Here is a 27,669-nt window from a genome sequence, read left to right as displayed (position 1 = left end):
AAGCTGTTTATGGTTCTGGGGTTGCGGTTGGGGTTAGACTCAGATGACTGAGCTGTTTATGGTTCCAGGGTGGAACTGATCAGAAGATGCCCATCATTGTGTCTCGTGTGGCCCCTGGGACCTCGGTATGTGGTTCACACACACACACACACACACACACACACACACACACACACACACACACACACACACACACACACACACACACATCGTGTGAAACACCCCATTGTGTAAAAGGAGAGAAGAGAGCTATGCCCCTCATGGCTGAAAGCCAGGGTTCTCCTCAGAGTGGTCCAGAGTGGTTCAGGGCTGAGTTTCCCAGAGGCATCGTAGCGCTACGTTCATCGTAAGCTACGGCGTTCATCGTAGCGCTACGATGCCTCTGGGAAACTCAGCCCACAGTGGTTCAGAGCGGTTCAGAGTAGTGTAGTGTGTGAGCAGGCTGCTGACGCGGTTGTCCCGCCTGCAGGCGGACCTGTGTGTGCCGCGCCTCAACGAGGGGGACCAGGTGGTGCTGATCAATGGGAGGGACATCGCAGAGCACAGCCACGACCAGGTGGTGCAGTTCATCAAGGCCAGCTGTGAGAGCCACTCTGGGGAGCTCATCCTGCTGGTCAGGCCCCACGGTGAGACGGAGGAACTCACACATAATGAACTCACAACCACTCCACATTGTACTAAGTTTGTAATGAAGTTGCACTAAGGCTGTAATGACGTTGTAATGACGTTGTAATGGCGTTGTAATGACGTTGTAATGGCGTGGTAGTAACGCCAGGCTACCCTCCCTGTCTGTGCAGCCATCTACGAGGTGGTGGAGGAGAAGGCCGACTCAGAACCGGACTTCCAGTACATCCCAGAGAAGTGTCCCCAGGATGCCTCCCAGCTGGACCGGGAGGCCTGGCAGGACTCCATGGTCACGCTGAGGGAGGGGCTAACCAGCGGCGCCATCCTGGCCCAGTTTGACGTAAGCAGCTCCGCCCTCCTGAACCCCCCAGCTGCACGGTAGAGCAGAGGCAGCAGAGCAGTCCTGATGACCCGGCCCGGCTGACTGCTGCACCGCTGTTTCCTCTACTGCCTTCCAATGACTTCCTGTCTTTCATCAAGCAGCACTTAACGACTTCCTGTTGCACTATGCTGGTGTGTTGTTGTGAGGGGGGGGGGACACATACACACACACAGAGACAGACACACACATACGCACACACTCCTCACACACTCACACACACTCCTCTCACTCGCTTAAGGTGGGTTGATCTGTGGATTGGTTTTCCGGTATGTGTTCAGTCAGCCTAGCAGTGTTTACGCTCAGGCCTACTGTTGGGTCCACTTTGCTTGTAATCTCAGAGATTAGATTAACTGTAATTTGATGCTCCTAGTCTGACATATTTAGCATTATCCTTTTAGTTCTCTGCACAGGATGTGAAAGCATCCATCCTTATGCAGATATTTCTGTGGCAAACATAGCAGACATTCTCAGACACATTCTTACCTGACAGGTTCTGTAAACATGTTGCTCTGCTGTCTGCTCTACTGTCTGCTCTGCTGTCTGCTCTACTGTCTGCTCTACTGTCTGCTCTGCTGTCTGCTCTACTGTCTGCTCTACTGTCTGCTCTGCTGTCTGCTCTACTGTCTGCTCTGCTGTCTGCTCTGCTGTCTGCTCTACTGTCTGCTCTGCTGTCTGCTCTACTGTCTGCTCTGCTGTGTGCTCTGCTGTCTGCTCTGCTGTCTGCTCTACTGTCTGCTCTACTGTCTGCTCTACTGTCTGCTCTGCTGTCTGCTCTACTGTCTGCTCTACTGTCTGCTCTGCTGTCTGCTCTGCTGTCTGCTCTACTGTCTGCTCTACTGTCTGCTCTACTGTCTGCTCTGCTGTCTGCTCTACTGTCTGCTCTGCTGTCTGCTCTACTGTCTGCTCTGCTGTCTGCTCTACTGTCTGCTCTGCTGTCTGCTCTAATGTCTGCTCTACTGTCTGCTCTGCTGTCTGCTCTACTGGTTTCTCTACTGGTTGCTCTACTGGTTGCTCTACTGTAGGTATCAACCTATCAGATGGACAACAAGCTGTTTCTCAGGGTCAAGTGTGTATTTGCTAGTGGAAGGATGTTTCTCAGGGTCAAGTGTGTATTTGCTAGTGGAAGGATGTTTCTCAGGGTCAAGTGTGTATTTGCTAGTGGAAAGATGAATGAAGCAGTTCCATATGTTTGTCTTCTCACCTCACAGCAACTGTACAGGAAGAGGCCTGGGATGACCATGCTTTGTGCCAAATTACCTCAGAACATTTCCAAGAATCGCTACAGAGACATCTCGCCCTGTGAGTAGCTAGCTGGTCCTCACCAGCGTTCCCATCAAACACCACGCCCTACCGCCCCATCAAACACCACGCCCTACCACCCCATCAAACACCACGCCCTACCACCCCATCAAACACCACGCCCTACCACCCCATCAAACACCACGCCGTACCACCCCATCAAACACCACGCCCTACCACCCCATCAAACACCACGCCCTACCACCCCATCAAACACCACGCCCTACCACCCCATCAAACACCACGCCCTACCACCCCATCAAACACCACGCCCTACCACCCCATCAAACACCACGCCCTACCACCCCATCAAACACCACGCCCTACCACCCCATCAAACACCACGCCTTACCACCCCATCAAACACCACGCCCTACCACCCCATTAAACACCACGCCCTACCGCCCCATCAAACACCACGCCCTACCGCCCCATCAAACACCACGCCCTAACGCCCCATCAAACACCACGCCCTACCACCCCATCAAACACCACGCCCTACCGCCCCATCAAACACCACGCCCTACCGTCCCATCAAACACCACGCCCTACCACCCCATCAAACACCACGCCCTACCACCCCATCAAACACCACGCCCTACCACCCCATCAAACACCACGCCCTACCACCCCATCAAACACCACGCCCTACCACCCCATTAAACACCACGCCCTACCACCCCATCAAACACCACGCCCTACCACCCCATCAAACACCACGCCCTACCACCCCATCGGCACAGTTAAAACCCACAACCGCGTCAGTCAGCTGTGTCTGATGTGAGGAACCTCTTTTTCTCCTGTCCTGTTCTCAGACGATGCCACTCGTGTCATACTGAGAAGCACAGATGACTACATCAATGCAAACTACATCAATGTGAGTGTTCCTTCCTGCTTCTTCCTGTTCCTTCCCGCTCCTTCCTTTTCCTTCCTGCTCCTTCCTTTTCCTTCCTGCTCCTTCCTTTTCCTTCCTGCTCCTCGCGCTCAGCTGGGACGGAGTGTGTTCGTCCTGAAAGAGCCCAGCCTCATCATTCTCTTCTTCATTCTCCCTGCCCACACACTCCTCTGCACACAGAGGCACATTCAGGCACGCACACACACACACACACACACACACACACACACACACTCTCTGATAACATGTTATTCGTGTGTGTAGATGGAGATCCCTGCGTCCAGCCTGATCAACCGCTACATCGCGTGCCAGGGCCCGCTGCCCAACACCTGCGCTGACTTCTGGCAGATGACCTGGGAGCAGGGGTCCTCCATGGTGGTCATGCTCACCACGCAGGTGGAGAGAGGACGGGTAGGTCCACACACACACACACACACACACACACACACACACACACATACGTACACACACACACACATACGTACACACACACACACATATATACACCCGCACACACACATATATACATACGCACACACACATATACATGTACACATTCACACACACACATACACACGCACACACACACATATATACATACAGACATATATATACACAAACACATATATACACACTCACACACAGCATAAAACCTGATTAGTACAGTACATGCAATTCGTACGTGTGCCACAGATGAATGAATGAATGAATGAATGAATGAATGAATGAATGAATGAATGAATGAATGAATGAATGCTCTCTGGGTCCCCGGGGTCCCTGGTCTAGTCAGGTGAGAGGTGCTGCAGCTGATGTTGCTGTATGTATGTATGTGTGTGTGTGTGTGTGTGTGTGTGTGTGTGTGTGTGTGTGTGTGTGTGTGTGTGTCTCCAGGTGAAGTGCCACCAGTACTGGCCCAACCCGGACAGCAGCGCCACCTATGGGCGGTTCCAGGTAGCGTGTCACTCAGAGGAGGGCAGCGCAGCCTTCCTGGTGAGAGACATGACGCTCACACATCTGGAGGTACAGTCTTCAACTACAACTCCAGCATTAATATCTTCTATTCTCTATTACTGCTACTTGTATTATTGTTGTATGTGTTGTATGTCTGTAGTAGATTGTCTAATGTCTATGTGATGAGAAGCTCTCAATAAAGATTTAAATTTAAATTCTGATTTTATCCCAATTTTCACCCAATTTGGTAGCCAATCACACCAGACCTACTGTCCAATCACACCAGACCTACTGTCTGACTACCAGCTACCTGACCACCAGCTACCAGCTACCTGACCACCAGCTACCAGACTACCAGCTACCTGACTACCTGACTCTCTCAAGCCCGGGGCTGTGACCCTCACGCCAGACGGGGGCGCTGTAGAGCGTTTGAGCCCCGCCCTCTGGAGCCCCTCCCCCACAGGATCCGGCCATAACAAACATAACGAAACAAATAATACTTGAGTTTCCACTAGTCGTCAACTTTGGGGGAAAAAAAAGCATATTCGATCTTCAAAATGTAGATCAGGCTACCGGAACACAGCCTCCCGAGTCCCGCCCATCTCCTAATCATGACAAAACACACTATGTTAGTATTCATGCTTTTCAACATGGCCAAGAAACAGCCAAACGACTGTATCTACTGTATCTATCGATCTATCTACTGTAGGTGGCAAAAATAGAGCCTACCTTAGACACAACTACTTCCATAAAATCTACTATTACTTGTAATTCCGGATTTAATAGTTTTTCCCTTCCAGAATTTCCCTTAGTAATTCCAGATTAGTTTTTTCATGGGCAAAAAGCATGACTAAACCAACATTTGAAAAATAGCTTGTAATTTTGGATTTATAAATACATTATTGAATCTTGAATCTGAATCCGTAAGTTTGGTCCCGTTGGTCCCAGAGCAGAGGTCCCATCTTCGGATATGTTGTCCAGTAGGATGCCCCACACGTGTCAGCACCTCGGAATCGTCGTGCAACAAAGTTGAGCTGAGATCCCAAAGCACATGGCTTTTTGGCGGGAACGCTCTCGCAAAAACAATGGGGCCTAGAGGTCCGATTCCAACACATCTTGGTGGATTAGTATGCCCCGCACCGTGGGTACCTTCGGAATCGTCATGCGTCAAAGTTGAGCTGATATATAAAAGATTAAAAATATAAACATTTGTGCTAGTAATTACGGATTTACTGAGGTGTTAAAAGAGCCTCTCCCGTGGAAACGATGGGGTTAATTGTACCGATTCCACCATATCCTTACTCGTCTTTGCTCCCCGAACACGCCCGTCGGAATTCTCCTACGACAAAGTGGAGCCCCAACCCTAACCCCAGCAACAGGGTCTTAGAGGCGTACGCTTGTAGACCCTCTTGTTGCCTCAGATAAACCATTTTGGTCCAGTTGGTCCCAGCAGTCTCATCTTCGGATATGTTGTCCAGTAGGCCGCCCGGCACGCGTAGGTACCTTAGGAATCGCTGTGCGACACAGTTGAGCCGAGATATAAAATATTATATCACAGCTCCTCAAGGAAAGCACGTATCAGGCCGCCGTTAAAGTATGTTTATCGGCCCATCTTGTCCTTCTGAGTTCTAGCCTTGTATGTCCTCCCTGTGCCTAGACATGAAGGTGAATGTGTGAGGGATTGGAGTGACCCTTTTGTCATTCGGCGGTTGCCCCTTTGTCAGCATGTTTGGGGCCAATTCTCGAGGTCTTGCCATGGATCTAAGTGCACCAAAATCAGGTTACACGTTCTCCTAAGGGTCTACTTTGAGGAACTAGTGGCCGTGTGTGTCTAGCTACAGCGGAAGCGGTGCGGCATCCATGAATGTTCTCGGAGGTCTCACTTTGACATTTCTGACCTTTTGATCACTCCTGGTTCCCGTTTGTGACCACGTTCTCGGCCGGTTCTCGAGGTCTTGCTGTGGACAGTTTCCATGGTTACCTGTCCCCCGGCTCCCGCTGCACACAAACTGGATCATGTTACCATGGCAACCTCTCTCGGTCACACAGCCCCCAGGACGGCCCCTCATTCAAGTCCAAATGGTTTTTTTGTGCGTTGCCGTTGACTACGCCGATGGACGGCTCGCCTCTGACCTCGTCTCTGGTCTGTTTCCGTTGCCATAGGAGCAGAGCGAGCAGAGCCGGGCGCTGACCCAGATCCAGTACCTGGCCTGGCCTGACCACGGCGTCCCCGATGACTCCGCCCACTTCCTGGACCTGGTGGCACTGGTGCGGAGCCAGAGGGCGGGGAAGGACGAGCCGGTGGTGGTCCACTGCAGGTCAGACCCGAACCCACCTCCACACACCTGGGGGCCACTGACTCACTACACCTGCTACCTTGTCTCTGTGCTCAGACAGCAGCTAGCAGAGTGAGGGTCGCTCATTCACTCCTCACCACCCCTCTCTCCTCTCTGGGCCCGCCCACTCTGCCTTTCGCAGCGCGGGGATTGGCCGAACGGGAGTGCTCATCACCATGGAGACGGCATTGTGTCTGATGGAGTGCAGCCAGCCGGTGTTTCCTCTGGACGTGGTCAGAACCATGAGAGACCAGCGGGCCATGATGATCCAGACGCCCGTAAGACCTGCGCCTCCTCTAACTCCTCCGCCTCCTCTAACTCCTCCGCCTCCTCTAACTCCTCCGCCTCCTCTAACTCCTCCGCCTCCTCTAACTCCTCCCCCTCCTAACTCCATGATGATCCAGACGCCCGTAAGACCTGCGCCTCCTCTAACTCCTCCGCCTCCTCTAACTCCTCCGCCTCCTCTAACTCCTCCCCCTCCTAACTCCATGATGATCCAGACGCCTGTAAGACCTGCGCCTCCTCTAACTCCTCCGCCTCCTCTAACTCCTCCGCCTCCTCTAACTCCTCCCCCTCCTAACTCCATGATGATCCAGACGCCCGTAAGACCTGCGCCTCCTCTAACTCCTCCGCCTCCTCTAACTCCTCCGCCTCCTCTAACTCCTCCACCTCCTCTAACTCCTCCCCCTCCTAACTCCATGATGATCCAGACGCCTGTAAGACCTGCGCCTCCTCTAACTCCTCCACCTCCTCTAACTGCTCCACCTCCTCTAACACCCTCTCCTCTACTCCATCTCCACTCCTCCACCTCCTCCTCCTCTCCTCCACCTCCTCTATCTCCTCCTCTCCTCTCCTCCACCTCCTCTAACTCCTCCTCTCCTCTCCTCCACCTCCTCTAACACCTTCTCTACCTCCTCTCCTCCACTTCCTCTCCTCTACCTCCTGTCCTCCCTTCTTCTCTCCTCTCCTCTCTCCTCCTCTCCTCTGCTCTCTCCTCCTCTACTCCTCCTCCCTCTCCTCTCCTCTGCTCTCTCCTCCTCTACTCCTCCTCCCTCTCCTCTCCTCTGCTCTCTCCTCCTCTACTCCTCCTCCCTCTCCTCTCCTCTGCTCTCTCCTCCTCTACTCCTCCTCCCTCTCCTCTCCTCTGCTCTCCTGAGAGGACGGTGTTGATGGAGAGTGATTGTTTTTCTTCCTCTGTTGTTATTGACTGTGGTTAATGTTCCATTGTTGAAAGCTACCAATGGCACCATTGTGTAATAACAATGGCATATTGAACCCTAGTCTGGGCTGAGTCTAGTGTTTCCCCGGAGTCCCCTAGGATGTGGAGGCACACAGGGCCACGTTTCTAACCGCACATAAACCAGGACTTCAGTCACTGATGAACCCAGAACGCCCGTCTGGAGATGTGATGGGTTGACCGGTCAGGGGATGTGATGGGTTGACCGGTCAGGAGATGTGATGGGTTGACCAGTCAGGAGATGTGATGGGTTGACCAGTCAGGAGATGTGATGGGTTGACCGGTCAGGAGATGTGATTGGTTGACCGGGTTAGGGTTAACAGAACAGTTTTAGAGCGTCCCAAATAGAGAGCTGTGGACCAATCCCCTTTCAGGGCTCCAGGGGTCACTGGAATGCTGGGCTGTAATGAGACCAGGCTACACACCCTGGTGTATGTCTGTGTGTGTGTGTGTCTGTGTGTGTGTCTGTCTGTGTGTGTGTGTGTGTGTGTGTGTGTGGGGGGGGGGGGGTGCTACTTTACACATCAGGTCGAGGGTCAGTAGCTAGTTACCCTGTCCCTAGACCCTAACCCCAGGCTCTAAACGCTGCCCTCAACTGGAGACTGAAGACATCCAGATTTCGTTGCTAAAAGTGGGTGGAAACAATTTGAGAGAGCAGAACCAATCCAACGTCTTTAGGGTGGTCCTTCCTAATGAGGAGGTCAATGTTTTGTTTTGTCTGTTACGTCAGAGAAAGTTTTCTGAATCGGAATTGGAGATGTAGGCTCCGATTAGTGGCATGGGTTTTCGGCGCTGTTCTAGCTAGGGCTGGGTTAAAAAAATCGATTAATCGATTCTGAATTAAATGATTCAGAATCGATTCATGAATCCCAAAATCGATCTTTTATTTAATGAATGAATGAATAAATGAAGGAATGAATAGGTCATTAATTCATTCAATGATTCATTCATTCATTCATTTTTGGAAATCCATATCGATACCCAGCCCTAGTATTGATGTGTTGCCTAACTTGGCAGTCATGTAATTAAGGTTACAGCTAAAAAAACAACAGTTTTTACACTAACCGAATCGATATCGAATTGAATCGGGATAATCGATTCTGAACCTTGTGAATCGGAATCGAATTGATTCTTGAAATTCGAATCGATACCCAGCCCTAGTTCTAGCAACGGTTTTCAATGGAGATGTCTCCAGACTTTCGGAGGCGGAGATCTTGAAAGTCTGGTATTGCGAAACTGCCCTAACCCTGAAGCCTGCGGTGTACTTGCTTTTAAACTGCCCTAACCCTGAAGCCTGCGGTGTACTTGCTTTTAAACTGCCCTAACCCTGAAGCCTGCGGTGTACTTGCTTTTAAACTGCCCTAACCCTGAAGCCTGCGGTGTACTTGCTGCTGTCATGGAAATTGTAGTTTTCACTACCTCCCTCAACCTTCACATAGCTGTGCTAAACTCATTTATGACAGGATGACCTCTCCAGGAGGTCGAGACACCTAGATGTTGTCTGCTCCAGAATAACCATTCTTTGTTTGTTCCATTGTCCCTGCAAGAATTACCGCCTTTCTCATATCACGTGTCTCAACTCTTGACCATTGTTGATGATGCCTGCCATTTATTATGACGTGTACAGATGGGTTAGCCAATCACATCCCTGGAAGCGTCATACCTGTGTATTGCTTGAATATAAGGCGGCGCAAGACAAGCCTACTGCACTTCTGCTGGATGCCATTCACGTGCGTTATCCTGGAAGTCCTTGCGCTCGTACGTTTTCTCAATAAACCAGACTTGACCTCTTTGAGCGAATCTTGGCAAATCCTTTTTGACTTTAGATCAAATAATTCTTCTACACTGCGCAGCTCTTCCTCTGGAGCACTGGCCGCCTTCGCTCTGCAGGTCCTCAGAAATGAAGTGGTGGTGAAACGCGTGCTTGTCTACGCGTGTTGTTGAACAGCAAGTACACCCTGCAGGTGTACAGCCTAACTCCGCCCCCAGTCCCAGCCTAGCCCGGGCCTAACTCCGCCCCCCAGTCCCAGCCTAGCCCGGGCCTAACTCCGCCCCCCAGTCCCAGCCTAGCCCGGGCCTAACTCCGCCCCCAGTCCCAGCCTAGCCCAGGCCTAACTCCGCCCAGTATTCCCTCTGCTGTGTTGCTGCCTTGCTGTTGGCTCACGTTGTTGTTGTTGTGGTCGGTCTTCTCTTCGCAGAGCCAGTACAGGTTTGTGTGTGAGGCCATCCTGAGGGTCTACGAGGAGGGGCTGCTCCAGCCCACCCTGCTCCAGAGAGGGAGGGACAAACACACACACACGGAGGAGGAGGCGCTGGACGAGGAGGCCCTGAACCAGGAGGCGCGGGACCAGGAGGCCCTGGGAGAGGAGGGGCTGGAGGAGGCGCTGGATCTGATGGGGGAGGAGGAGGAGGAGGTGCTGGATCTGATGATGGAGGAGGAGGAGGAGGAGGAAGAGGAGGAGGAGGAGGCTAGTCTTGCTAGCGTTACCAGCAAGAACAGTTGGCCCCCTGACGCCTGAGCCTGCGGAGGTGGGCAGGACCACGGCCAGAGCAGAGAACAAAGCACTGTTGCACTTTACGCCGACAAATAAACAGAAAACCCTGGACTAAAGAACCCTACTATGTTGAATAGGAACCATTAAAGAACCCTACTATGTTGAATAGGAAACATTAAAGAACCGTACTATGTTGAATAGGAACCATTAGGGACAGTGGATGTTCAGGGCAACAACAAAAATAGTTTATGAGCATTTCAAAATCCTAGTGAAATTGCTGTAGTGCCATGAGTACCAGGGGGGGGGTCTGCCAGACGGACATGAGTACCAGGGGGGGTCTGCCAGACGGACATGCCTTTCTGCTCCATGTCCTTCTACATGGTACTGAGATGCCCTATCTTTTTTCAAAGAGTATTTATTGTGATTTAGTTTGTCAAACCCTTGTCCACTGAACTAACCTGTCTGTTTGTTCGTACGAGTCTAGCTCAATGCATCCCAAAACAAAATCATAGGTAGCGTGATGATTATTTTATTCCTTCTTTTGCTTAGTGAAAAAAAAGTGGTTTAATTTATACTTCTTATTGTTTTGCTTTCTTGCTGTATTTCTGACATCAGACAGACACCTGAGTCCTAACCCTGGCTAACTCTGTGGTGGTGGCAACGCTGCATCCTGGTGCCTGTATTGATCACCCAGGGGCTGAGGGATGGATTGATTGATTGATTGATTGATTGATTGGCATGGTCAGCTGTCCAGCTGGCAAACGTATCCCAGCTCTGTCTGGGTGGGGTCAAGGTGAGGTCAGGGGGGGAAAAGCTATCTGAGAACACCCCCGTGCCGCCCAGACAAACCACGCTAAAGAAGAAAGAAGAAAGCCTGGCCGCCCATTCAAACTCCTGTTTCTCTTTCGTTGTGCGTCTGTCTCTTAAGAATGTAGAGAACAAGCCAGCAACACTAAGAGCATTCAAACTAATACTTTTATCCCAACTGCCCCCTTTTTTCATATTTAAATGGTACCTTGAGGTTTGAAGGCACATGTGTTGTTGTATTGTGTTTTTATCAGATGATAATCACAGAGGATGATTAAGGTATGGACTGCTGGGCGTGTGTATAATACAGGGATGAAGCAGACATGTTCATCCTCAGTCACCAGGCAGCGTGGACGCTCATTCCACACCGGGTCATGTTTCTGAGCCCCTGGAAGGAGCTGGGTCGTGTGTGTGTGTGTGTGTGTGTGTGTGTGTGTGTGTGTGTGTGTGTGTGTGTGTGTGTGTGTGTGTGTGTGTGTGTGTGTGTGTGTGTGTGTGTGAGAGAGAGAGAGAGAGAGCATGGGTACTTTCTGTGTATGTCTGAAAGTGTGTTTGTGCACAACCATTTTGTATAGTTCTATTGTGTGTGTGTGTGTGTGTGTGTGTGTGTGAGAGAGAGAGAGAGAGATGGAGAGAGAGTGATGCAGCAGTTTCTCTTGTGTGATATTTGGTGCTGCTGTATCTGTGGCCCCGCCTCCATCATGGTGTCTGGTAACTGGAGCTCCCGTTGACCCGTGTGGTGAGTGTACTCGTCATTGTGCTGCGTTAGCGCTCTATAGTTCTCAGCTCTGATCACAGACGGCTCATCGCCCCCAACATGGCCGATATACTCAACAGAGGGCTCAGCAGACTCCTCTACTCTCCTCTCTTCTCCCTCAGTTCTGACTCCTCTACTCTCTCTTCTCCTCTCTCTCAGTTCTGACTCCTCTACTCTCCTCTCTTATCCTCTCCCTCAGTTCAGACTCCTCTACTCTCCTCTCTTCTCCTCTCCCTCAGTTCTGACTCCTCTACTCTCCTCTCTTCTCCTCTCCCTCAGTTCTGACTCCTCTACTCTCTCTTCTCCTCTCCCTCAGTTCTGACTCCTCTACTCTCCTCTCTTCTCCCTCAGTTCTGACTCCTCTTCTCTCCTCTCCTCCTCTCCCTCAGTTCTGACTCCTCTCCTCCTCTCCCTCAGTTCTGACTCCTCTACTCTCCTCTCCTCCTCTCCCTCAGTTCTGACTCCTCTACTCTCCTCTCTTCTCCTCTCCCTCAGTTCTGACTCCTCTACTCTCCTCTCTTCTCCTCTCCCTCAGTTCTGACTCCTCTACTCTCCTCTCTTCTCCTCTCCCTCAGTTCTGACTCCTCTACTCTCCTCTCTTCTCCTCTCCCTCAGTTCTGACTCCTCTACTCTCTTCTCTTCTCCCTCTGTTCTGACTCCTCTCCTCTCCTCCTCCCTCAGTTCTGACTCCTCTACTCTCCTCTCTTCTCCTCTCCCTCAGTTCTGACTCCTCTACTCTCCTCTCTTCTCCTCTCCCTCAGTTCTGACTCCTCTACTCTCCTCTCTTCTCCTCTCCCTCAGTTCTGACTCCTCTACTCTCCTCTCTTCTTCTCCTGTCCTTCAGTTCTGGTTCTGTCAACCCAGAGTCGATTCCACACGGATTCACTGAGCCTCAGAACCAGAGGACATGTTCAGGACAGAGGGCCTCAGAACCAGAGGACATGTCCAGGACAGAGGGCCTCAGAACCAGAGGACATGTTCAGGACAGAGGGCCTCAAAACCAGAGGACATGTCCAGGACAGAGGGCCTCAGAACCAGAGGACATGTCCAGGACAGAGGGCCTCAGAACCAGAGGACATGTCCAGGACAGAGGGCCTCAGAACCAGAGGAAATGTCCAGGACAGCTGTAGAGAGGTCAGGACCGTCGGATGTGAGCGTTTAAGAATGTCCAGCGTCACACTTTGTTCCGCTTCTTGTGATTCTTACATATTGGGGTTCTGTGGAGTTCTGACAGGAGGTACGTTGGAGGGGAGGGTGAATGAGTTGTATTTTTGTAAAGGAACTAGTTCTTGCCTCGTTGGAAAGGACAGCACTTTGCAGATGACCGAGTAGCAGTTAGTGCTACTGTATATGTCAGAAACAGACAGTGGTGTTAGGTTTTATTTATCATTTTATTTGTTAAGACACCTGTAGGGAACAAACAAACTCCGAACTACACAGTGCCACTTGTTAATTTTGTGTAAATAATACTAGACCATGTAAATACAATGTTGTATATGAAAAAAATCTTTAAAATAAAAGGGAAAAAATTTAAGAACGTGACTGTGAATGTCTGCTTAAATGCACTCTGCTGATGGACAGTAGGGGGCGCTGTTGAACGGAGATTGAAATTCTACTACACGTACTACTCTGATGGAAACGCGCTCTACTGGACGAGATATATTTTTGTTGATTCGTAATGAAGTTGAAGTATATTTAGTTTGTTTAGATAGGCCTATGTAAATAGATTTTGGGGACACTCCATTATACTGTGAATGAGTATTATATTGTTTAGTGTTTGTGTCCTAAAGTGAACTTTACTATTGCATAAACATAAGAACTTGTTTTATGTTTTAGCCATAGAGAGATATATGAAATTAGCAATTTGCTTATTTCCGTAAGAGTATCAGCCCTGTCGCCTGTTCATGCGAATGAGACTTTGTGGGACTTATGTCGACGTCACATCCGGGGATGTGCTCCTCCTCGAGCCTCCGGACTCCAGAACCCATCTCGCTGGGAGGATCGACGGGGAACAAAACTCACTCTTCAACCATGTGGATTCATTAGGTTATTATATTCAACCATGTGGATTCATTAGGTTATTATACTGACCGCGGACTATGCAAGTCGACGCACTCTGCTTTTAAATACCGGGAAGAGTTTTGTAAGTGTAGTTTTTAAGAACCAATAATCTAGTGTTGTCGCCGACACAACAAGTGTCTGTCGGAGGTCTTTCCTCTGTTGTTGCTCCAGCATCACTAGCAGCTCGACCTGTTGCTCTAATGCACACAATCAGCTCAGTCTGGAGCTAGCGACCTCACCTTAGCTCAATATTACGTTTCACAGTTCGCAGTTGGGCTCATTCAAGTTTTATTGGGCTTAATTTTCCAGCCTAGTTAGCTGGTTAGCTAGCTGGCTTGTACTAGCTAACGTTACTTGTGCTAACCAGCTGGAGGTTGTCTTGTATAGCTATTCTAACCTTAGCTATTTCCAGCCTAGCTAGCCTAACGTAGCTAACCAGAAATCCTTATCAAACTAGGCAGGCTATTAACTTAACTTATTCACTTATTAACTTAGCGCTACCCATTAACGTTAGCTAAGCTAACCTTAGCACTCATTTAAATGGGGTTACGTTCAGCTATGCTATCGTTTTAACCAACTAATTAATTTTGTATGCTCTGTATCTCTAGCTAATCTGCAGGTCTTATATTTAGGTTCATTTAATCAAGTCTGTTATAGAAATGGACCAGGATCCCTTCATATACACCGCCAGTAAGCACTAGATAGTTTCACAGAGCATCCGACTCACTCAACTAACAGGTGACACAAGAAGGAGACATTTTAGTCATTTACGCTTTTATCCAAAATGACGTAGCTAGCTATTATGTCTAGTAATTGAATTCTTCCACAGAAGCCCGTGTTTGTTATTTTCAGTTTACTAGTGCCCACTGACAGACTGACACGCTAGTTTATAGACTTGGGCCCATGACCAGTACTTAACCAGTGCTCTGTGATGTATGTAGTGTTGGTTAAGAATGTGGGTGGGGCCAGTAGGCCTTCCTGATGGTCTTGTTCACAGGTAGGCCTTCCTGATGGTCTTGTTCACAGGTAGGCCTTCCTGATGGTCTTGTTCTCAGGTAGGCCTTCCTGATGGTCTTGTTCACAGGTAGGCCTTCCTGATGGTCTTGTTCTCAGGTAGGCCTTCCTGATGGTCTTGTTCTCAGGTAGGCCTTCCTGATGGTCTTGTTCACAGGTAGAACTTCCTGATGGTCTTGTTCACAGGTAGGCCTTCCTGATGGTCTTGTTCTCAGGTAGGCCTTCCTGATGGTCTTGTTCACAGGTAGGCCTTCCTGATGGTCTTGTTCACAGGTAGGCCTTCCTGATGGTCTTGTTCACAGGTAGGCCTACATCAGGGAAGTCTAGGAAGAGCGTTCACGCTGTGTCAGTGGTGTTGAAAATTTGGAGAAGGACGCAGTATGGAGCAGTGTTTCTGTCTGTCAATAAAGAGTGTCCCCCTGCTCCTCCCTAGGAGCAGCCCCCCCCCCCCCCCCCCCCCACCATGCTGAGCTTCCTGCGCCGGACCCTGGGACGCAGGTCGGTCCGGAAGCACGCTGAGAAGGCCCGCCTCCGCGAGGCGCAGCGCGCCACCACGCACATCCCCGCCGCCGGTGACGCCAAGGCCATCATCACCTGCCGGGTGTCTCTGCTGGACGGAACCGACGTCAGCGTGGACCTGCCGGTGGGTCACGCCTTCACGCGGTCTCCCGGGTAACAGTGTCAGCTAGCGGAGAGGGGAGGAGCCGGGGGCGGAGCTGCTTCTCTGGTAGAACAGGTGGAACGTTTGGCTGTAGTTCCCCGTCTGTCTGATCCTCTCGGGGGAGTGTGTGGTCCAAGGGTTGATCTGAGATTCATGGTCTGAGACAGGAACAGCTCTATAAGCAGGAGATCTCTGTCTGTGTGTGTGTGTGTGTGTGTGTGTGTGTGTGTGTGAGAGAGAGTGAGTGTGTGTGAGTAAGTGAGTGTTGTGGCTAGGGATGGGAATTAAGATTTTAGCGATTCCGATTCCATTTTCGATTCTGCTTATCGATCCGAGTCTCTTATCGATTCTCATTGGGCAAAAAAGAGTACAAACAGGTTTATTAACATAAATTTTCTTTCATATATACTTTGAACATGCCAATTACAGTGCTGTTTTTTTCGGTGTATTCACTTTGAACTAAAAATAAAAGTGACATAAACAAATTAGTATTTTTTCAGACTGACTACCACCAGCCTGAACGTTATCTAAATTTCATGGATGGAAATGGAGATTATTCATATAGTGAAAGCTGCTTTACACAATTAAAGAAATGGCACTAACACTAGACAGGGACTCTGGAGGAGTTTACCTTCGACTACACTAACGTTTGCTGCGCTGCTGTCGTCACTCCGGAGCGCATCAAAAACGGGACATTCCTGCAAAGTTATCGCATGCTGTGTGGCCAAATGTTTTTGCATATTTGTAGTATTCCCCCCCTTTGATGATATATGTTTTTTGCAAGCATTGCAAGTGGCCGTTTTGTCATCTTGTCTCGTGAAATGTAACCACACTTTCGAGCGTTTATGCCTAGACGACATGTTGCTGGCCTCTTCTACCACGGTCTTATAAAACAAGGCATTGTGCGTGTGACGTCATTGCGCATGTGTAGCAACGACAGGAATCGATAGTGGAATCGTTAAGGATTTTGGCTAACGATTCCAATGGTGTGTGTGTGTGTGTGCGCGTGTGTGTGCGCGTGTGTGTGCGCGTGTGTGTGCGCGCGTGTGTGCGCGCGTGTGTGTGCGCGTGTGTGTGCGCGTGTGTGTGCGTGTGTGTGTGCGTGTGCGCGAGTGCTCCTGATATCCTGTAATACGGTGATCTCTCTCCCGGGGCCTGAAGCCGAGTCACCAGAGCCTAGAGCCACAGATGTCCCATCATGCTTTGCACTGCCCTGTTGACTTTCACAAGATCTCACAGGAACATAAACAACTTGTTCTCCATGTCCAGCTAGGAAGCACTACTCATAGTTTTATCTCTGAGTCAGTTTCACAACAGGCCAGTTAGAACCCAAACATCATGAGCTCAGCAGTAACCTGGAGAAGGGAGTTGAAGGTTAACAACTACCACCCTGGCCAGAGTCTGTTCCTGTAGGACTCTGGAGCGCGCGGCCATGGAACAGCACATTCACCTCAGAACGCCCTCTGAGTTTCCTGCTCTGACATTCCTGAGGCATTCCTGCCGGACGGTTCTTCTTCTGTGGAAACCATCCTCTCATTCTTAGAACCATCACTTGTGTTTTAGTGAGATTAATGTCTGTTAACTGAAGATCTCTTGTGTTTGAGAATGGAGCGACCGCAGGATTCTGTTCTGTTCAACAGGCTGGGAGAGACTGAAGGAATGTCTCAGCCTGTGAGGCTGTTATCAGCGCTGTTGACTGGACTGGCGAAGCCTTTGTCTCGTCCATAAAAGCCCAGACAGGGAGGGTTGACATGGTCATGGCTGCAGCTCGGATACTAACTCTCTTAGTGTCAGGCTGGCTTTAGATGGGAATCATGTAAGAGGGCTTAATGATGCGGGCGAGCCTTAGTATGACCCTGGTTTTCCCAGGGGGCTTTGAGGGCGTGACGGTGCAGGCCGGCCAGATCCCTGGGTGTTGTGTAATCCAGACTGTTTACAGGATCATTTACTGACCCATGTCAGAGAAACAGACCCAGATGACCTGCTATTCTATCATTTACTGACCCATCTCAGAGAAACAGACCCAGATGACCTGCTATTCTATCATTTACTGACCGATCTCCGAGAAACAGACCCAGATGACCTGCTATTCTATCATTTACTGACCCATCTCAGAGAAACATACCCAGATGACCTGCTATTCTATCATTTACTGACCCATCTCAGAGAAACAGACCCAGATGACCTGCTATTCTATCATTTACTGACCCATCTCAGAGAAACAGACCCAGATGACCTGCTATTCTATCATTTACTGACCCATCTCAGAGAAACAGACCCAGATGACCTGCTATTCTATCATTTACTGACCCATCTCAGAGAAACAGACCCAGATGACCTGCTATTCTATCATTTACGGGCCGATCTCAGAGAAACAGACCGAGATGACCTGCTATTCTATCATTTACGGGCCGATCTCAGAGAAACAGACCCAGATGACCTGCTATTCTATCATTTACTGACCCATCTCAGAGAAACAGACCCAGATGACCTGCTATTCTATCATTTACGGGCCGATCTCAGAGAAACACCCAGATGACCTGCTATTCTATCATTTACTGACCCATCTCAGAGAAACAGACCCAGATGACCTGCTATTCTATCATTTACGGGCCGATCTCAGAGAAACAGACCCAGATGACCTGCTTTTCTATCATTTACTGACCCATCTCAGAGAAACACCCAGATGACCTGCTATTCTATCATTTACTGACCCATCTCAGAGAAACAGACCCAGATGACCTGCTATTCTATCATTTACTGACCCATCTCAGAGAAACACCCAGATGACCTGCTATTCTATCATTTACTGACCCATCTCAGAGAAACAGACCCAGATGACCTGCTATTCTATCATTTACGGGCCGATCTCAGAGAAACAGACCCAGATGACCTGCTATTCTATCATTTACGGGCCCATCTCAGAGAAACAGACCCAGATGACCTGCTATTCTATAATTTACGGGCCGATCTCAGAGAAACAGACCCAGATGACCTGCTATTCTATCATTTACTGACCCATCTCAGAGAAACACCCAGATGACCTGCTATTCTATCATTTACTGACCCATCTCAGAGAAACAGACCCAGATGACCTGCTATTCTATCATTTACTGACCCATCTCAGAGAAACAGACCCAGATGACCTGCTATTCTATCATTTACTGACCCATCTCAGAGAAACACCCAGATGACCTGCTATTCTATCATTTACTGACCCATCTCAGAGAAACAGACCCAGATGACCTGCTATTCTATCATTTACTGACCCATCTCAGAGAAACACCCAGATGACCTGCTATTCTATCATTTACGGGCCGATCTCAGAGAAACAGACCCAGATGACCTGCTATTCTATCATTTACTGACCCATCTCAGAGAAACAGACCCAGATGACCTGCTATTCTATCATTTACTGACCCATCTCAGAGAAACAGACCCAGATGACCTGCTATTCTATCATTTACTGACCCATCTCAGAGAAACAGACCCAGATGACCTGCTATTCTATCATTTACTGACCCATCTCAGAGAAACAGACCCAGATGACCTGCTATTCTATCATTTACTGACCCATCTCAGAGAAACAGACCCAGATGACCTGATATTCTATCATTTACTGACCCATCTCAGAGAAACAGACCCAGATGACCTGCTATTCTATCATTTACGGGCCGATCTCAGAGAAACAGACCCAGATGACCTGCTATTCTATCATTTACTGACCCATCTCAGAGAAACAGACCCAGATGACCTGCTATTCTATCATTTACTGACCCATCTCAGAGAAACACCCAGATGACCTGCTATTCTATCATTTACTGACCCATCTCAGAGAAACACCCAGATGACCTGCTATTCTATCATTTACGGGCCGATCTCAGAGAAACAGACCCAGATGACCTGATATTCTATCATTTACTGACCCATCTCAGAGAAACACCCAGATGACCTGCTATTCTATCATTTACTGACCCATCTCAGAGAAACAGACCCAGATGACCTGCTATTCTATCATTTACTGACCCATCTCAGAGAAACAGACCCAGATGACCTGCTATTCTATCATTTACTGATCCATCTCAGAGAAACAGACCCAGATGACCTGCTATTCTATCATTTACTGACCCATCTCAGAGAAACAGACCCAGATGACCTGCTATTCTATCATTTACTGACCCATCTCAGAGAAACAGACCCAGATGACCTGCTATTCTATCATTTACTGACCCATCTCAGAGAAACAGACCCAGATGACCTGCTAACTGTTCTCTCATGGCCTCTTTGAACTGATTATTAATGAACCAAACCAATGGATTCCTGAGGAATGTGGGCGAGGCTAGGTAGCCTGATGACATCTTCACTAGAACATTCTCTACCCCCACTGATCCTGACCGGACCCCCCCCCCCCCCTCTCTCTCCACGACCTGATGAAATCCAGACAGTAAACTAGGACGTGATTACGGATAAACATTTTATAATATAAGTTTGCTTTAATAAGCTTTAAAGGCCCTCAAGTGTTTTAAACACCACAAGCTGAGCCTGGATAGGAGAGTGTGTTTGGTATTCCGTGTTTGGTATTCCGTGTTTGGTATTCCGTGTTTGGTATTCCGTGTTGGGTATTCCGTGTTGGGTATTCCGTGTTGGGTATTCCGTGTTGGGTATTCCGTGTTGGGTATTCCGTGTTGGGTATTCCGTGTTGGGTATTCCGTGTTGGGTATTCCGTGTTGGGTATTCCGTGTTTGGTATTCCGTGTTTGGTATTCCGTGTTGGGTATTCCGTGTTGGGTATTCCGTGTTGGGTATTCCGTGTTGGGTATGCAGTGTTGGGTATGCAGTGTTGGGTATGCAGTGTTGGGTATGCAGTGTTGGGTATGCAGTGTTGGGTATGCAGTGTTGGGTATGCAGTGTTAGATATGCAGTGTTGGGTATGCAGTGTTGGGTATGCAGTGTTTGGTGTGCAGTGTTTGTTATGCAGTGTTGGGTATGCAGTGTTTGGTGTGTATAGTGTCGGGGTGGTTGATGGATGCAGTGTTTGGTGTGTATAGTGTCGGGGTGGTTGATGGATGCTGTGTTTGGTGTGTATAGTGTCGGGGTGGTTGATGGATGCAGTGTTTGGTGTGTATAGTGTCGGGGTGGTTGATGGATGCTGTGTTTGGTGTGTATAGTGTCGGGGTGGTTGATGGATGCTGTGTTTGGTGTGTATAGTGTCGGGGTGGTTGATGGATGCTGTGTTTGGTGTGTATAGTGTCGGGGTGGTTGATGGATGCTGTGTTTGGTTTGGCCTCTGAAGCGTTTCCGTGGGTTACCTCTCAAAAGCTGCAGCCATCTCTGTCTGTTCAGAGTCACACAGAGAGGCTGAGTACCCCGGCCATAACTCACCTCCACCCTGACACTCCCCCCCCCCCATCACCCTCCCTCTCTCTCCCTCTCCCCCCTCTCTCTCCCTCTCTCCTCGCTCTCTCCCCCCCTCTCTCTCCCTCTCTCCTCCTCTCTCTCCCTCTCTCCTCTCTCCTCGCTCTCTCCCCATCACCCTCCCTCTCTCTCCCTCTCCCCCCTCTCTCTCCCTCTCTCCTCCTCTCTCCTCGCTCTCTCCCCATCACCCTCCCTCTCTCTCCCTCTCTCCTCCTCTCTCTCCCCCTCTCCTCTCTCCTCGCTCTCTCCCTCTCTCTCCCTCTCTCTCCCTCTCTCCCCATCACCCTCCCTCTCTCTCCCTCTCTGTCTCCCCATCACCCTCCCTCTCTCCTCCTTTCTATCATCGCTCTCTCCCTCCCCCTGTCTCTCTCCTTCTCGCTCTCTCTCTCCTTCTCTCTCTCCCTCTCTTCCTCCCTCTTACCTTCTCCCTGTCTCCCTCTGTCTCTCTCTCCCTCTCTCTGACACATGCACCCATCACCCTATTTCTCTCTTCCTCCCTCTCTCTTTCTCTCTCCCTCTCTCCCTCCCTCCCTCTTCCTCTCTCTCTCTTCCCAGGCCCTAGACTAAGCTAGATGAGGCTAGGCTAGGTGAGGGTGGGGTTCTAGTCTTCTGACGGACAAGCCTGTGTGTTGGAGCGGGGCTGCTGAAGGAGGCCGGAGGTTGTGCTGGACCCTGTGGTGAATGAGGCTGTTAGAGGCTGTGCTGGACCCTGTGGTGAATGAGGCTGTTAGAGGCTGTGAGGCCCAGGGAGCACCGGCGAGCACAATGGCCCCTTTGTGTCCTCCCTCTCTCCCCAGCCGCCGAGGAGCTGCGTCAGCCGGCCTGGGCCTCCAGCTGGGGCTTCCTCTGGGGGGCCTGGGCCCAGGACCGGGTCCCAGGCTGGGGCTTCCTCTGGGGGGCCTGGGCCCAGGACCGGGTCCCAGGCTGGGGCTTCCTCTGGGGGGCCTGGGCCCAGGACCGGGTCCCGGGCTGGGGCTTCCTCTGGGGGGCCTGGGCCCAGGACCGGATCCCAGGCTGGGGCTTCCTCTGGGGGGCCTGGGCCCAGGACCGGGTCCCAGGCTGGGTCACAGCACGGTGCCTGGTTCTGGATAAGGACCCCGGCCCCCACCCTCTGCTGGTGGAGAACAGGGTTTTTCCTGGCTCAGAATGGGTCTTTGGGGGGTGATGCGCACACTTTTTATCTTTATTTTTATACCAGCAGCCTTTATTCTTTGCTGATCTCGATTACTAGTGGTCCAAACCATGGACAGTGCCAGAAAGAGGGAGGGCTGCACTTGAAACAAGCTGTCCAACACATTTGGAGAGGATTGAATTGCTATTTTTATTCTAAAATTTTTGCATTTTGGCCCCAGTGGTTTTCCTTTGGCTCTGTCTAAAATATCTTTGCAGGAAAACCCTGGAGATGTGCAAGCCTGTTGTTCCTCACTGGTAATGTAAATGGTTACTTGTGGAGGGGGAGTGCTGTGTGTGTGTGTGTGTGCGTGCGTGCGTGTGTGCGTGTGTGCGTGCGTGCGTGCGTTCGTGCGTGCGTGCGCGGCTGTAACTACGTTTTGGCGCTCGAAATCCAGAGCTGTGTTCTAGTGTAATAGGCAGATCCAGAGCTGTGTTCTAGTGTAATAGGCAGATCCAGAGCTGTGTTCTAGTGTAATAGGCAGATCCAGAGCTGTGTTCTAGTGTAATAGGCAGATCCAGAGCTGTGTTCTAGTGTAATAGGCAGATCCAGAGCTGTGTTCTAGTGTAATAGGCAGATCCAGAGGCTTTTGTAAAAACTCTAGGAATAGGCCTACACTGTAACGCTGTGTTCACTTCACATTATAACAATGACACAGGGGATTTATAGAGATCCTCTCCAAAAGAGCTGAATATCATGGAAAAGTTAGTTTTTTGCCGTAATTCCTTTCAAAAAGTGAAACTTTCATAGATTATAGATTAATTACACACAGAGTTAAGTATTGCAAGTATTTATTTGTTTAAATTTGCATAAGTTTGGCTTCCAGCTCACAAAAAAAACAAAACAGTATTTCAAGAAATTAAATATCACATAAAACCAATCAAAAAACAGTATTTTCAAAACAGAAATGTCGATCTTCTGAAAAGTTATGTTCATCATCATCAGGTCGTCCACAGACGGGCCTCCCATCTTTGTCTCCGTTCGTTTTGGAGGGCTGTTTGAACGTCCACTAGCCCTCGATATGCTCCCTAGCCCTAGAAGCTAAAAGTGGGATGAGACACACTACCCTACACGTGAACGCGCACAATGTAGGGGTAGGCGCCAAGGGCTAGGGCTAAGGGGGTATTGGGATTGGGCCATAGTCTTCATTAGGACCAATGCACATGATGCAGTGTGTGGGAATAGTATAGTCTTCATTAGGACCAATGCATATGATGAAGTGTGTGGGGATAGTAGGCTATAGTCTTCATTAGGACCAATGCACATGATGAAGTGTGTGGGAATAGTATAGTCTTCATTAGGACCAATGCATATGATGAAGTGTGTGGGGATAGTAGGCTATAGTCTTCATTAGGACCAAGGCACATGATGAAGTGTGTGGGAATAGTATAGTCTTCATTAGGAAGAAAGGCACATGATGAAGTGTGTGGGAATAGTATAGTCTTCATTAGGAAGAAAGGCACATGATGAAGTGTGTGGGAATAGTATAGTCTTCATTAGGACCAATGCACATGATGAAGTGTGTGGGAATAGTATAGCAGGAGAGGATGAGAGCTCCTATGGTGAGCAGGTTATTATTGTTTATTGTTGTTGGCAGTAGGCCTAATGTGTGTGTTGCTAATAAAAATGTGTTACTTCAAATTTTTCGTTGCGCTCCTAAATTTCTTTCTGTTCTCCTAAATTTTTTCATTTAGGAGCACATGTGCTCCTAGTGAAAAATGTTAGTTTAGAGCCCTGGGCCATCTCATCGGTGGTCTCCAGTCCCGCATCCATCTTGATTATGTCCACAAATGTTTTAGTAGGATGTCCTCGCGACTTGTGTCCTTGCCATGGAGATGGCTCCCATAACACCAGCTTGCTGGCCGGAAGCTCACAGTGTCTGTAGCAGTGCCCAGTCAGCCTCATTCTCCTTGCTGCCATCTTCCCACTCACCCTTGGCCTCTCTCCGTACAGATCTTCAATACTGACGTGTGCATTATGACTTATTTATACAACGGTTAGTTCTTGTTCTTGATTCTGATTGGTTGGAAGCCGTGTTAAAATACTTTGCAACACACCTGGGACCGCATATCATTCCATTTTCAGTATTAATGCGCCTCCCATTTGATCCAATGCATTGTAGTTGTTGTTGCTTGGCAACCCTTTTGTTAGGGGAACTATTTTGTGTGGCGGAATTGAGGGAATGATGCTTCGTTTTGAATAAATGTTAATATTTTACATAGCTGTGTGTCTATTTTACACTAATAGCTGTAGTAACCGTTGTATAAAAGCAATAAACCACTCGAGGTTGTGACGCTTCCGCTTCGCGTCGTGCCTAACAACGCCCCCTAGCTGTTATAAAATCACTATAACACACGGCCTCTCGTGGTTTATTGCTTAAGTCCAGTGCTGCACGTAGCATTCTGGTGTAGCATCCGTCCAGCGACCTCTGCAGGGAGTGGCGCAGGGTCCAGCACTCACAGCCATACAGGAGAACGACCTCCACGGTGGCGTTGAAGAAGAAGAGAATGTTCCTTCCAATGTTCCACTTCCAATATCAATTGGAAATAATAACGCACAAAACGGCCAACTGGATAATAACGTAGGATGAACTTGAACTCTATTCAATGTTTACAGCCCCCCCCCCCCCCCAAAAAGAAGACATTTCAAATCATATTGTGAATAATGTGAATGAATGAATGAATGAATGTTGGTGGTGGTCGGAGGCGCTGGTTGGCAGCCACGCTTCTGTCAGTCTGCCCCAGGGCAGCTGTGGCTACAGATGTAGCTTACCACCACCGGTATGACTGTGTCTGAATGAATACTGAACTCTGTTAAGCTGTTAAGCTCTCTGGGTATCATGAAGGGCGCTATATTAATCCAATAATAATAATAATAAATAATCATAATAACCCAAAAAAGAGACACTTAATAATATTCTCTCGTTCATAGAAAAGTAACTGGATTATTTTAAAAGCAGGGAATGCGCACCAGACATGGAACACAAACGGGATGGAAATGTATTTGTGGGTGACTTTTGGCGTTGGTTGGATGGCTGCATTTTAAACTCACAACATTCGAGACTATGATACTAGCCAAGAAAAATACACCCTTGATTGCTAAAGCTCAAACTTGTAAATCACCTGTTCGATAGGCTCTTTAATGGTGGTGTGATGTGCGTTTTCGGGCGTGTTAGTGAGATAAGAGATCTGAACAGATCTTTATATGCAATTTGGTGTGTAATCGCAATGTGGTGTGTAATGGCGTTTTAGAAGGGTTTTCCCCGTTCCCGTTGTAAAACAGCCATGGCTCTAGTGTGATCCTGGCCTGCGAGAAGCTTGTGGACGGTCTCCAGTTAAAGGGAGCAGTTTCTGGATCCTCCCTCATCTCCTGCGAGTGGAACAGCATGAAGATCCTCGCCCAGCAGAGCAGACCTCCAGACCCCCAGCACAAGACCCTTCCTCTGAGGATCCCCCACCTCCAGACCCCCAGCACAAGACCCTTCCTCTGAGGATCCCCCACCTCCAGACCCCCAGCACAAGACCCTTCCTCTGAGGATCCCCCAGCACAAGGCCCTTCCTCTGAGGATCCCCCACCTCCAGACCCCCAGCACAAGACCCTTCCTCTGAGGATCCCCCACCTCCAGACCCCCAGCACAAGACCCTTCCTCTGAGGATCCCCCACCTCCAGACCCCCAGCACAAGACCCTTCCTCTGAGGATCCCCCACCTCCAGACCCCCAGCACAAGACCCTTCCTCTGAGGATCCCCCACCTCCAGACCCCCAGCACAAGACCCTTCCTCTGAGGATCCCCCACCTCCAGACCCCCAGCACAAGACCCTTCCTCTGAGCATCCCCCACCACCAGACCCCCAGCACAAGACCCTTCCTCTGAGGATCCCCCACCTCCAGACCCCCAGCACAAGGCCCTTCCTCTGAGGATCCCCCACCTCCAGACCCCCAGCACAAGACCCTTCCTCTGAGGATCCCCCACCTCCAGACCCCCAGCACAAGACCCTTCCTCTGAGGATCCCCCACCACCAGACCCCCAGCACAAGACCCTTCCTCTGAGGATCCCCCACCTCCAGACCCCCAGCACAAGACCCTTCCTCTGAGGATCCCCCACCTCCAGACCCCCAGCACAAGACCCTTCCTCTGAGGATCCCCCACCTCCAGACCCCCAGCACAAGACCCTTCCTCTGAGGATCCCCCACCTCCAGACCCCCAGCACAAGACCCTTCCTCTGAGGATCCCCCACCTCCAGACCCCCAGCACAAGACCCTTCCTCTGAGGATCCCCCACCTCCAGACCCCCAGCACAAGACCCTTCCTCTGAGGATCCCCCACCTCCAGACCCCCAGCACAAGACCCTTCCTCTGAGGATCCCCCACCTCCAGACCCCCAGCACAAGACCCTTCCTCTGAGGATCCCCCACCTCCAGACCCTTCCTCTGAGGATCCCCCACCTCCAGACCCTTCCTCTGAGGATCCCCCACCTCCAGACCCTTCCTCTGAGGATCCCCCACCTCCAGACCCCCAGCACAAGGCCCTTCCTCAGGGCCCTCAGCCAACTGTGACCATCTACTCTGTCACCTTGAACCCAGGCCTAGACCTGCCCACGGGCTCCAGCCAACCACAGTGTTTGTTATTGCTGTGTGTCTGGTGGGGGGGGGTTGTTTTGATAGGCTGCGGCCTGTGAGGAGGAGGGGTCATCAGCGCGTTCAGTCATGCAGCACTGCACGCTAATGCAGCCAGGCTGGGACCAGGGTCATGTGACGTCCTGGGGGGGGGGGTCAGGGGATCTCTCCCATGTTACCATGGCAACCAAGTGGCAGTGCCCCACTCGCATTGTTGTGAAAGTCAGCTGTAGCTGTGTGTGTGTGTGTGTGTGTGTGTGTGTGTGTGTGTGTGTGTGTACATGTGTGTGTGTGTGTGTAAATGAAAAAACTGAAAGGAGGGCTTCGGCGTTCTTACTGTTGTTCTAAGAAGGTGCTCTTTGGAGTATCAGGGACCATAGTTGATAGAATAGGCACGGAGTCCAAGGCACTCTTCGTAGTCAAATTTAAAAAGCGGCTTTAGATCTATTACAGATAATATTATGCAAGTTATTGAGATAATAGAATATTATGATAAGAAAAATATCCCTGCCTTGTTTTTTTCCGTTGAATTTGAGAAGGCCTTTGATAGAGTACATTTAGATTATATTTATAAATGTTTAGAATATTTTAATTTTGGACCCTCTCTAATTAATTGGATTAAAACAATATATTATAATCCAAAAGGTAAAATTATAAATGTTTTTTTTTCCGGAAATAATTTTGCTATGTAGAGGCCTGAAGTAGGGATGTCCGATCTCTGCATATTTATTTATCATAGCCATAGAAATCTTGGCTCAAAAAGTAAGAGAAAATAGTAAATATGAGAATTTGAGAATAAATACTTTAGATTTAAAAGTCTCAATGTATGCAGATGATGTTAATTTTCTAATGCAACCTAAGAAAACTACCTTTGCTGCCCTAATAGAGGAGTTAAACCAATTCTCAGTCATATCTGGCCTTAAGCCTAGCTATGGTAAATGTACTGTAATTTG

At 49.6% G+C, this 27,669-nt stretch overlaps 2 protein-coding genes across 2 annotated transcripts in view; both read left to right on the top strand.

The window, feature by feature from the left end:
* ptpn4a (protein tyrosine phosphatase non-receptor type 4a) overlaps positions 1 to 10,447 on the top strand; it is a 68,914-nt gene extending 58,467 nt beyond the window's left edge. Inside the window, exons 18-27 of the mRNA XM_084443705.1 lie at positions 69 to 125; positions 470 to 626; positions 798 to 964; positions 2,215 to 2,305; positions 3,121 to 3,182; positions 3,465 to 3,611; positions 4,092 to 4,220; positions 6,315 to 6,469; positions 6,630 to 6,765; positions 9,923 to 10,447. Coding sequence (XP_084299831.1) covers positions 69 to 125; positions 470 to 626; positions 798 to 964; positions 2,215 to 2,305; positions 3,121 to 3,182; positions 3,465 to 3,611; positions 4,092 to 4,220; positions 6,315 to 6,469; positions 6,630 to 6,765; positions 9,923 to 10,243 — 1,422 coding nt within the window. The 3' untranslated portion in view covers positions 10,244 to 10,447. The remainder of the gene's footprint in view (positions 1 to 68; positions 126 to 469; positions 627 to 797; positions 965 to 2,214; positions 2,306 to 3,120; positions 3,183 to 3,464; positions 3,612 to 4,091; positions 4,221 to 6,314; positions 6,470 to 6,629; positions 6,766 to 9,922) is intronic.
* Positions 10,448 to 15,303: 4,856 nt separating this feature from the next.
* Positions 15,304 to 27,669, top strand: part of epb41l5 (erythrocyte membrane protein band 4.1 like 5) — a gene marked incomplete at its 3' end in the record, with an annotated part of 47,385 nt that continues 35,019 nt past the window's right edge. The window contains exon 1 of the mRNA XM_084443551.1: positions 15,304 to 15,501. Coding sequence (XP_084299677.1) covers positions 15,322 to 15,501 — 180 coding nt within the window. The 5' untranslated portion in view covers positions 15,304 to 15,321. The remainder of the gene's footprint in view (positions 15,502 to 27,669) is intronic.

The sequence above is a fragment of the Borostomias antarcticus genome (genome assembly GCF_949987555.1).
Source record: "Borostomias antarcticus genome assembly, chromosome: 9".
NCBI classification, from domain to species: domain Eukaryota; kingdom Metazoa; phylum Chordata; class Actinopteri; order Stomiiformes; family Stomiidae; genus Borostomias; species Borostomias antarcticus.
Note: the sequence above shows the minus strand (reverse complement) of the source record. Positions and strands in the feature narration are given on the sequence as shown.